Here is an 11,817-nt window from a genome sequence, read left to right as displayed (position 1 = left end):
CTGCTCTGGGGTGAGTCACCTGGACAGGCGCCCTAACACGCTGTTACTCCAGCAGAATAATCCTCCGTGCTTATTAACTTATTAACCCCAAGAAGTAAAATTGCCTCTGGTAGGAACCAAAACAAGGAGAAGAGGCCTAAAAAGTCTAAAAGTGAAAGAAACTCACCATCACAAGATAAGGCAGTAGTAAACACAGCACCACAGGTCAGCAGGAAAGGACCAGAGACAGCAGGTTCTGCAGCCCTTCTGGGCTCTCTAGGTGCTCCTGAAGGGAGCCAAATTTCAGATTTGGATTCTGACACCAAATATTATTGCAGGGAAAGAAATGACAATCTGGTCAAAAAAAAAAAAAAAAAAAAGTTCCAGTACTGTCAGAAAGGCATTTTAGAAACTGGAGAATCCCAGAAGTTGGCAAAAGCAGAATCAGCAACTGGGAACTTCTTTGGTGTTTTGATGGCTTAAGAGTCCGGGTGGCAAGATTTCAGTTGCAAAAAGGGGCTTCAGGGACATTTTTTAAATAGATACTTCTAAGTGCAGAGCACACAGTACAGAAGATGACAGATTTAGTTAGTGGTCGTTAACTTGGCCACTGAAGCCATGTGTGTAACAGCCCCTTTGATCAAGGAAAGTGGGTAAAATCACATTGTTCTTCTGTCGGAGAATTTTGTAAAAGTAGTTCCAGGTGGCCCTGTACACCTCAGCTGTTTTAAAAGGCACGGCAACATCATTCTTTAGGGAATAAGGAGATTGTACTAATAAATTAAAAACTTCATTGACATTGAACAGACTTCTAGCTGATCTTCCCATAGGTTTGTGGAGGCTGTAAATCAGACCTCTTTCTCCCATAGAGCTGCTAGGGGAATTGAACTGCCAAAGGTGCCACGTCTGAGGTTAGCAGTGCAATTTCCTGCAGACTCTGTCCCCAGAGGTCCCTCATCTAGGAGACCCTTCAGAAAGGATGGGTGAGGTTGTTTTAACACCCAGAAATACTTTTATGTTGCTAAAAGGTAGAAAAATAATGACATAAAATGGCTTTGATTCCAGAGAGTCACACAGGCAGACAGACATATTACTCTATAGAGTAAAACCTCTATAGCAAATACCTGAAAATAAAGGGAAGCTCTTACAGACAGCAGTCCTGGGACCAAGAGCTCCAAAGAGGGGAAAGGTGACCTCGTGCTGATGAGACCCCAGCCTTCAATGTGGATTCTGTCTCAACATCAAGAAAACACTGGATTGATAGGCAGCATTATGATGGAGAAGAGAGTGAAACCCTCAACAGTTTCCTCCTACTTGGATCCATAACCAGCACCCTTGGTAGCAGCAGGCACATCAGGGGCTGCACTGCACTGCAAGTCTGCCGTCCAGGACCGCTTCAGGGTCCTGAGGAATACAGATGACACTGGAAAGACTGAGAACGGGACAGTGACAAGGATAACAGAATTTGATGCCTTTGACCTGTGGCGTTGGACAAGAGCACTGACTGCCAGGAGATGGATGTCTTGAAAGACTGTCTCCAGAGGGCTCCTTGGAGGCCAGGGTGGTGAAGCTTTGTCTCTCCTTTCTTGGACGGGCTGCTAGGAGAGGCTATTCCTTGGAGTGGGACGTGATGCTTAGGTTGAGGGCCAACAGAGGAGGGGAAGACTCAACGAGATGGACTGACACAGCCCTGTTGAGATCAGAATAGTCTCGCTGACTGACTGAGGTCCCCTCACTGCCGCTGTGGACCCGACAGACCTGGCTCTGGTGACACATGGCCTGGTCATCAGTTGTGCATGCACGGGTCCCATGCCAGCCTGCGGTGTACCTGTGTGATGTGACGCCCTGAGACGTTGGAGGCCACCACCGTGGAGCCCAGCCAGCCTTGCTGCCACATCTGGAGAGAGGCAACAACCCACAGCCACTCTTTCACCCCTTGACTGAAGACACAGTGCTAACCTGACCCTTGCTGCTGCTCACCACATCACAAAGGAACACACACCAGCATGTCACCCAGAAACAGCACCATGATGCAGGATGGCAGAGTCACCGATACCTTCAAGCTGTGCTGAAGAGCAGTGACTTCCCATGGGCTGCCGAATGTCTTAGAGAAAATACAGAGTGTTCCTTCCAGACAAGGAGGGTGAAATACCATCTCACATATTTTGGGCATGTTAGGAGGTATTGGTCCTTGGGAGTGGACATAATGATTGAAAAGGTGGAAGGTCGTGTAAGAGGAAGATGCTCAATGAGATGGATTGACGGTGACTGCAGCGGTGGGTGTGTTGGAGGTGATGAGGGTGGGCAGGGCTGGGAGCTGCTGGCCCTTAACAGCATTCTACCCAAAGATACAAGACAGGCTGGCCTCTCAAACAAGTGACCAAAATACAGAGCCAGGAAATCATTCTGAGGAAGAGAAGATGCTGGAACTACTGGATACAGAGTGCAAAAATTATACTTGGGATCATAATCTTGAGATTATGGAAAACAGAAGGGGAGGTAAACAAATACTAGAATTATTCAGAGAAATATACTGACAAAAATAATGGAGAGCTGTTGTTGTTGTGTACCGTAGAGTTGGAACCAATCCATAGCTGACCCTCCAGCAGGTCTTCAGAGGCAGTAATCGCCCTGGGAGAGACTGCCCATCCTCCTACTATGGAGCTGGTGGCCTCGAACTGTGTGCCTTCAGGATTGCAGCACAGGCCACCAGAGCTCCCTAATAGAAAATTAGAAGTCATAAAACTAGCAAATAGAAACCTAGAGGATTAATATTGAAACTGTATCAGTAGACAACATATTAGAAAGGCAAAACAAGTAGAACAAGATAATGGAAGACAAAAATACCAAACAGATTTTAATACTAACAAAATAGAGTAAGCCTGCCAGCATGCAGACGTCTGTGTGCGAGCCATCAAATCAGATCTGACTGGTACAGGAGGAGAGTGCGCCTCCTTCTTCAGCAGAGCATCTGGTGGATTCAAACCAGATACCTCTGGTATTGCAGTGCAGCTTCTTGCCACTAGGTCACCAGAGCTCTCCTTCATGCATACCTCTGAAAAACTAGGTCAAGGCCATCAAGTCAGAACAGACTCCGGGCCGACCCTCCCTTGAGTTTCCAGAGCTCTAAATTGCACCGGGATTGCCCATCTTTCTCCTGTAGAGCCACTGGTGGGTCAGCACAGCTTCCCAGGCATGAGGCCCCCAGAGCGCCCACAGGACTCAACTCCAAGTGAATGGAATTCAGAAGCACAGAGAAAACGGTCAGGGACATTTCAGAATAAGGTTACCTTAATACTGTGAAAGAGGAAGACACAGATATTTGAGAAGGTTAACAAGTCCTCAAAAGAAAGTCTCCAGACCTGTCACTGTTAAATTTTCTAGATTGCAGACAGTTCCAAGAACAGCTCGGAGAAAACAAACTTAAGAACGGGAACCAGTAAAACTCATCTCTGCTTTCTTCACAGAAACCATGGGGTTAGGAAGGCCAAGAGTTGAAAGAAGTCAACCAGTAATTATATATCCAGCAAAACGGTGCCTCAAGATATGATGGAGAAAATACGGGAATTTAAAAAACCAGACCACCTTAGGAGAAACGCTAAGTGAAATCCTTGGGCAGGAATTGGGACATGTGACGTCACGGAGAAACGGACTTAGACGTAACAGCAGCCGCCGTCTGTCTGACTCATCAGTTCTCATCCCCACGACGGGGACCTGCAGCACACTTCGCCTCGGGCCCTAGGCTTTTTATGGAAGTAGTAGTCACATCTTGGTCATTGGAGTGACTGGTGGGTTTGAACTCCTGACTTTCCAGTTAGCTGCTGACAACGTTAACCACTTTGCCACCAGGAGTTATGAACGAAGATAAACCTACTACAAGACTGCCAACAGGAACCTTGGTGTTGGGTACCATCGTGTCAGAACTGAGCCCGCTGTTTTTCAGAGGATCTCACAGGAACACACTGCCCATCTCCTCTCGCACAGCAGCTGGTGGATTCAAACCGCATACCTTCAGGTTGGCAGCGCCTCTCAGCTAATGATGCCATTTTATACATGACAACTTCAGATCAAAGAGAAGAAATGATTTAAAGAACTTCCAAATAGACGGTGGACAATACCAAGACTGAGTGACTTTGAGCCACCCCATAATAAGAAGTTGTAGAAACACAGAAAACACTAACTTGGTAGCAATGAGGGAAATGATGTCACCAAATAGAATGAATACAGCTCAGAACAAAGACGCTAACAGCACCAGGTATACAGATAAGGGGGGGGGGCGCAGTTTATACCTGCTGGTAATGACACTGAACATAAAGTGACTGAAGGAACCTGTCAGATGACAGCTATAGAACAGAGCAAGCACTGCCCATCAGCAAGAATGCTGCTTATGAGACACATCTGAGATGCAAAACAAATGTAACCTGAGAACCAAAGGGTGGAAAACACACAAGGCAGAGAGAGGCAGAGCAGGAGCAGTGATGTTACTGAAGAGCAGACTTTGGGGGAAACCCTGTGTAAAACACAGGCCAAGTGTGATTATGATGGAGACTAGACAGAGGGTCAAGTCAACAAGTGACTAGAACCATAATGACTATCTACAAACCTAATGAAACAACCCAAAAATAAAAATTTAAGAGACACATTGTTATGTGCCATCGAGTCACCTGTGACTCATAGCGACCCTGTGTACAGCAGCTCTGAAGTCTACCCTGTCCTGAGCCAGTCTGTCTCCCACACACCTACACCCATTGTCCCAGTTACTGTGTCACTCCATCTCATCGGGGTCTTCCTCTCCTGAACTGTCCCTCCACCCTCCCAAGCATGACATCCCTGACCAAGGACTGGTCCCTCCTTGCAACATGTCCAAAGTCTGTCAGGCAAAGCCTCAGAATCCTTGCCTCCAAAGAGCAGCCTGGTTTTACCCTCTCCAGGACGAACCTGTTTGTTCTCCTAGCAGTGCATGGTACATTGAGTACTCTTCTCCAGCACCACAGCTCAAAGGCATTAATAATTCTTCTGTCATCCACTCTTGGCACTAGCAGCCAGGACACGGAAAGGCGTATTGTGTTGGAAAAGTTTGCTGCAGAGACCTCTCCAAAATACTGAAGAGGCAGTGTCAGTCTAGAGACTAAGGTGTGCCTTAAACAGGCTACGGCCTTTGCAATCACTTGTTATGCATCAGAGAACTGGATAATGACTAGGGATGGATAGAAGTATATAAAATGTCACAACAGGACCAACTGAAATACAAATGAACTATACTTCAACAAACTTGAAATCTGGGAGAAATGGACAGAAGCCTACCCAAATTAACACACTGAGTAAAAACAAACAAACAAAAACCCCAAAGAACTCTAACAAACCTGTAGTAAAGCAGCAGCAGAGTGGGTCAAAACAAAAAAATGCCCCCCTGAAAACGTCCTGGCCCAGACGGCTTCCCTACTGAATTTTACCAAATGTCCAGAGAAGAGCTGATGTCAGTTCTGACCTGACTACTCTAGAGCATAGAAAAGGACTGAATAGTCCTCCTCACCTGATACCAAAGCCAGGCCCAGGCATCATTAAAAAGGAAAATAGGAAGACCAGCATCCCTTGTGAACATGGAGCAGAAATTCTCAACAAAGTCCAGACCAGAAGAAGCCAGCAACATGTCAGAAACCTAACCATCGCTTCATATGGAAGGATGGACAAGTAGCACCAGAGGGAAAGAACGGAGTCGGGGCTGGCACTTCCAGAGTCCAGGGATGCCCCAGACCAGTTGTCACACAGCCTGGTCCAGTATTGTGACGGCTACTAGGCCAGTGCCAGAGTTGAGGACCTGGAGTAAAGCAGCCACCGTGGATAGCTTGTGTGTGACAAGGGACAAAGCCTATTAACCTGGGACATTGTTACATGCCAGTGACTCAACGGTCCCCTCCTAGCTGACCCTCAGCGGGCTTTCAGAGGTGGTCAGTCACACAGGAGGAGACTGCCCATCTCTGTTATAATGCTGAAGAGACAGCTGGAGATACTTTTTTAACTAATTGGGTTCATAAAATAGATCACTAGTAATTAAATAAAACATACCATACATGAATGAAAACAGTGTATATGAATTACTGCATGCAAACAAATTAAAAAGTCAAAGGGAAAAAAAATCCTGTTTCTTTTTCTGCAAATGGACATCCAGAATTTCACAAAGCAGCATCGGTTCTTGGGACAAAGTGACAGTCGGCTTGGCCTGGCCTCTGCTGTGGGTGGAAGTGGGTTCAGCAACAGCTTCAGTTCCCAGGAGGGGTGCCGAGTCCCACTGCAGAGAGGTCCTGCCAGGACCCAGGAACAGCGGGGGACACCACCCAGTCAACACAGGGCACGGCCCTAACACTGTCCCTCAGCTGGCCTTAACCCAGGAGCAGGACTCTGGCTGGACGGGATGAGCGGGCTACTGGTCAGCAAAAGACATGATACGCCCAGCACCCCACGGCTGTCATAGGTGACACCTTACTTACCCCGGGCCCTCCCGCTGTAGGCCTTCCATTCAGAGAGAGCTGTTTGCTGGCCTTTTTAGTAAAAGGGAAAAGAGAGGTCTTCATACACAACAGATTATTAGATGCAGTAAAATGATGCACATGTTTCTAAGAAATGCATGGGAGCGGGGACTGGGGTCCAGCTGTCGTCTCTGCATCAGATAGATCAATGACACGGCCAAACCACATCAAACGGTCAGGCTGGCCTGTCTGAGGGAGATGGATGGGTGAGCCCTGAGACTCACCACCCTTCAAACCTGGGATTGAGCTCACCTCCATGACTCAATGTCCATCCAACCACAGGCAGGCCTGTACAGTGACCAGTAGCACACCAGGGACAGTCACCCCTCAGCGCAGTCAACCTCCCGAAGGGCAGCCCTGGTCCCGATGACACAGCAACTGAGGCAGGAAGAGAAGGATGGATGGAAGTGAGGACACCAGGGAGGAAGTGGGGAGAATGCTGCTATATTGACGCCCAGGTCATGAGACAAAACTGCGTACAGATTGTTGAATAGAAAACAGATTTCCTCTGTAAGCTTTCATCCAAACCACAATAAAAACGGTAATATGATAGATGCAGGCAAACCGAAAAAAAGAAACCCACTGTCATCAAGTCACCTGCAGGACGGCGAGACTGTGCAGGGTTTCCAAGCTGTGCATTTAAACAGGGGCAGATGCCAAAGAGCAGCTTCTGGGCTCAGACCGCCAAGCCACCAGGGCTCCTCAAGACCGTCCAGTACTGTAAGGTAACAACAGCACCATAAACCTTTTAGTCTAAGAACGCTACTTTGTTATGAGATGGGAATTAATGTTATAAAAAGAACCCCAGTTTACTATAAAATGTACACATAATACCACTATTATCATAAATATTACTTTGTATACTGCTAGCTATAAAAGATGCTCAACATTTAATTAACTATTTTAAAAACAGGGATATTTTCCTTCTAAGCCGCCTGACTCTGTGGACTAAGTGTGGGCATCGCTGCCTCTCTGGAGCTGACAAGTACGTGGCTCTTGGGAAGTGGCTACCTGCTGGGCTCTGCCCTTGAACTCGGGCTTCTCAGCACCACCCAAGACAGACAGACAGTGATCCAACTTACGGATGAGAGAACGGAGGCACAGCGTTTGTGGAATCCACCCTCGCATGATGGCAGGGCTGCAGTAACTCCTGCTGCTGCTTGGAGAACGCCTCCCCTTGCTGCTGCACCAGCCAAATGAACACTGTGCCCCCTTCTCCCTGATCTCCCCAGTAGTCGGTCATTCCCATCCTCTGACCTAGGAAGGGTTCCATGCTAAAGGGAGCCCTGGTGGCTCAGTAGGTGAGCGCTGGCTGCTGCCCAGAAGGCCAGTGATTTGCACCACCAGCTGGGAGAGGTCAGAGTGTCGAGGTGGCCCCTACTTCCATGCAGATGGTGCCTTGAAAACCCCCTGGGGGTTCTGCCCTGCAGGGTCCTGGGCCGACCTGAGGACAGCAGCTTTGCCTGGTCTCACAGAGGTCATCCTGGCCCGTTCACAGGACGCAGATGAGCAGGCAGAGGTGAAGCGTCCAGTGACACTAAGATCAAGTCTCAGACTCACTGCCAGATGGCAGTGTGGTTGCAGAGGAACAGAGGACTGACGGTGCCAGTCAGTACTGGCCATGGACATTTGTCCTGGGCTCATCCCTCTGTCCCTCCCTCCCCCCTCCCTGTCCCAAAGCCTGGCTGTCCCAGGGAGACCAGGCGATGTCCTGGGGCCACGGCCGCATGTCCCGTTTTTAGTAACTCATCTCTTTCCCTCCCATGTCTCTATAGGAGTTTGTCAAGCTGGCGAAGAGGCTGCTTGGGGACCCGGTGCTGGAGAGGGACATCGTGGCCAACGGGCGGGAGTACGTACGGACGCACCACTCGTGGCAGACGGAGCGCACCACCTACCAGAGCCTTGTCTGGAGGCTGGGGGGGCCACAGAGTCCCTGTGAACCGTAGCCACGTGGGTCTACACCTGTCCACTCTCGGGGCTGTCCACTGTCTCCTGTCCATCAGTCCTGACCAGTTCCGATGGGAGGAGTACATGCAGGTCAGCTGATCAGGCCCTCAACCGTCCTAGTGACTCCACTCTCAGCACTGTGGGTGTAGACCTCCAAGGTGTCCTGAGGGTATCGAACATGGCAAGCACTGTGGGGTAGGTCTGGGGTCCACAGAGGCTGCACCCCAAGGAAAGCAGCCCCTCAGTACACGCCCAGGACTCTGGAGTTTAGAAAAACACTGGATTTGGCTCCCCAGTGGCCGCCCCCAGACCACGGCGTCACTACCTCGTGGAAGGGGCGTGTTTCTGAAAACAATAAAGCATGCCCACTGTGGTAAACAGCCCCGTCCGTGCTCATTGTCAGCAGGGTTCCCCAGGGACACAGGCCTGAGCCCCCAGGAAACATTGAGTGCATCGCACATCCCCAGACTGAGAGGATTTAAATGCAGGCACTACTTTAATATCAAACTGGGACACCCCCTTCCTGAGACATCCTGGACACCTCGATGCCATGCCCAGGCCATGTGCACACCAAGGCTATGGACCCTTTCATTCCCAGCCAGCCAACTGCACTCGGCCCCCCGAACCCACAGTTTCTAAAAGAGGAACATGGAGTGAAAGCTGCACAGGCTTTCCTCGGTCTCTGGTGGCCTCATGGTAGGGAGCTGAACTGCCAACCCACAGGCAGGTGGCTGCTCTCTCCTCTCGAGCCTTTTACAGCCTCTGAAAACCCACTAGAGGGTCAGTTATGAGTCGGTTCCAAGTTAACAGCCCGTGGCAACAGCATCACCACAACAAACCAAGCAGTGGCTTTGTGCCTGGGACAGGGTAAGCAGCAGAGGTACTGCAAGTGTTGACTGTGTGTATACAGGAGGTTTTGTACATGAGTGAGGGTGGGTGTCCACGCAGGATGGCTAAGTGTAGACATAGAGGGGTAGGTGAACATTGAAGCGGGTAGGTGTACACAGGAGGTGGTGAGTATACACCCAGTGGGGTGTATACTCATTGAGATGTGTACGTGTGGAGGGGCTAGGTGTACACACTGGGGTGGCTATGTATGTTGGGAGGTGTATACATATGAACAATGGTGTATATATAGGTGTAGGTGTACATAATGGGTGGTTAGTGTACTTATGGGTGGGTGATGGCAAGGTGTTTATACACATACAGGTGTGCGTATACATATAAGGATGGGTTTAAATATGGGAGCAGATGCATACATAAGTGTACATGGGGGTGTACACACAGAAGTGGTGCATGGACATACAGAGTGATGAGGGTACACACAAGGGGTGGGTGAATGCACATAACGGGTTCATGTACCCGTGAGAAAGTGCATGTACTGATAGATGTTTATAAATATGAGTATAAACATGGGAGCAGAAGAGTACACAAGGAGGTGGTGGGACACATGGGGTAGGGTGCACCCATTGAGGTACACACATGGAGGGCATAAAGTGGAGGAGTGGGTGTTCACATGTAGGTGGATGTACGCAGGGAGGGTTAGGTGTTCAAATGGGGTAGGCTGTGTACGCATGGAAGGATGAGGGTACATGGGGAGAGGTGGGTGTACACATGGAAAGGTGAGTGTACACATGGGGTGCATGTACCTACGGAGGGATCAGGTGTATTATGGATATACACCTATACGTGTGTGTAGTTACACATGGGGATTGTCCACGTGGGGGTGTACACATGGAGGGGGCTGTACGTAATGTAGGGGATGTCCGCATGGGGTTTGGGTATAAACATGTAGGGGGTAGGTGGCCACAAGGAGGGGTCATTGCACACACAGTGAGTGTAAACATGGATGGAGTGTGTGTACCACAGAGAGGGCATGGGTGTACACATGGTAGGTGTGTACCCTATGAGGGTATGTGTGTGTAAAGGGAGAGCTGTTTGTACATGGAGAGGTGCAGGAGTACAGGAGTATATACTTGAGGGGGGGGAGAGAGGTAGTGTGTGCACGCATGGTGGCTGTGTACATGGAGGGAAATACGGTGGTACCCAGGGTTGGAGGGGATGAACATGAGGTGAGTGTCCTCACGAGGAGGATGGGTGGGCGGGCACATGGATGGGTATACACTTGGGGTAGATGTACACATAGAGGGGCATTTACACGAGGGCTGTACACATGCTGGATGCACACACTGGTCAGGTGGGTGTCCACATTGGGGTCTGGTGGGAGTACAAATGCAGCGAATGTACACAGAGGAGTATGTGTGTACACTTTGTGGGTTTATCTCCACTGGCTGCATTTGCACATTAGGGTGTACATATGGAGGTGAGGTGTACACACAGGCACAGGTGGCTGTACACACCAGTGACGTGTACAAATTGAAGACTGGTGTAGACATTGGTTGGGTGAATGCACAAGTGGCATGGGGTATACACATAGACGATCAGTGTACATGTCCAGTGGAGTGTGCACGTAGTAAAAATTTGTGTATACATTGGATGTGGAACATGAATGTGTACACAAGTGCATGCATATAGCTTAGTGGTGGTATACCAGGGAGAGAGTGTGTGTGCGCGCGCACAAATGACTATATGGATAGGCGTGCAAGGCTGTATATGGGTCTATATGTGTAGGTGTGTGTAGATGGGTGAGTGTGCACCAATGGGTGAATATGCATTTTTAGTTTTGGTGGTTTGTGGGGGATTTTTTTTAATTGCTTCAAAATTATTGGTTTAATTTTATTTACCTATTTTGGGGTTTTTTTCTTTTAGAATTTTACAGTAGTTTGCATACAGAGTTCATAGGTTTGCTTGCATACCTGAATGGGTATACACATGGGTGTGTGGGTGAACACACGTGTGTGGTTGTGGGTTGTGTGTGCATGAGAGGTGTGAGTGCTTGGGGGTGAGGATGAGTATGTCTGCAGGGGGGGTATAATTACCCACATGGAGGTGTGTGAATGCACACAATGTGTAAGCACACCCTCACGGGAGGTGTGTACATGTGGGTGTGTATGGGCAAGTGGAGGGTCTGTGCACACGGATGTGTGCATATGCAAGTATGTGGGCACACGGAGGGTCTGTGCATAGAGATGTGGGGGCGTGGATGGGTTCACATAGGTGCTTGTGAGTGTGCACATGGCTTCTGTAGGTGTGCAAATGGGTGGGGTTGTGCAGGGAAGGGTATGCACACAAGGGCGTCTGTGGGTGTGTTGATAGGGTGTATGGGTGTTTGAGCATGGGTATTTGTGGGTAACATAAGTCTGTACCTATGAGCATGGGAGCGTCCACATGAGTGTGTGGGGGCATCTGCAGGGGGGTGTGTATGGATGTGTGCATGTGGCTGTATAGTGTTACATGACTGACT

The 11,817-nt window shown here is 49.2% G+C and overlaps 1 protein-coding gene across 1 annotated transcript in view; it reads left to right on the top strand.

Annotated features, from left to right (window-relative positions):
* GLT1D1 (glycosyltransferase 1 domain containing 1) overlaps nt 1-8,452 on the top strand; it is a 90,377-nt gene extending 81,925 nt beyond the window's left edge. Inside the window, exon 12 of the mRNA XM_006894682.1 lies at nt 8,282-8,452. Coding sequence (XP_006894744.1) covers nt 8,282-8,452 — 171 coding nt within the window. The remainder of the gene's footprint in view (nt 1-8,281) is intronic.
* Nucleotides 8,453-11,817: the final 3,365 nt, after the last annotated feature.

Source organism: Elephantulus edwardii, unplaced genomic scaffold, assembly GCF_000299155.1.
Source record: "Elephantulus edwardii isolate Elephantulus edwardi_28Jun2011 unplaced genomic scaffold, EleEdw1.0 scaffold00148, whole genome shotgun sequence".
NCBI lineage: Eukaryota > Metazoa > Chordata > Mammalia > Macroscelidea > Macroscelididae > Elephantulus > Elephantulus edwardii.
The sequence above is the reverse complement of the archived record's forward strand: the minus strand, read 5'-3'. Positions and strand labels throughout refer to the sequence as shown.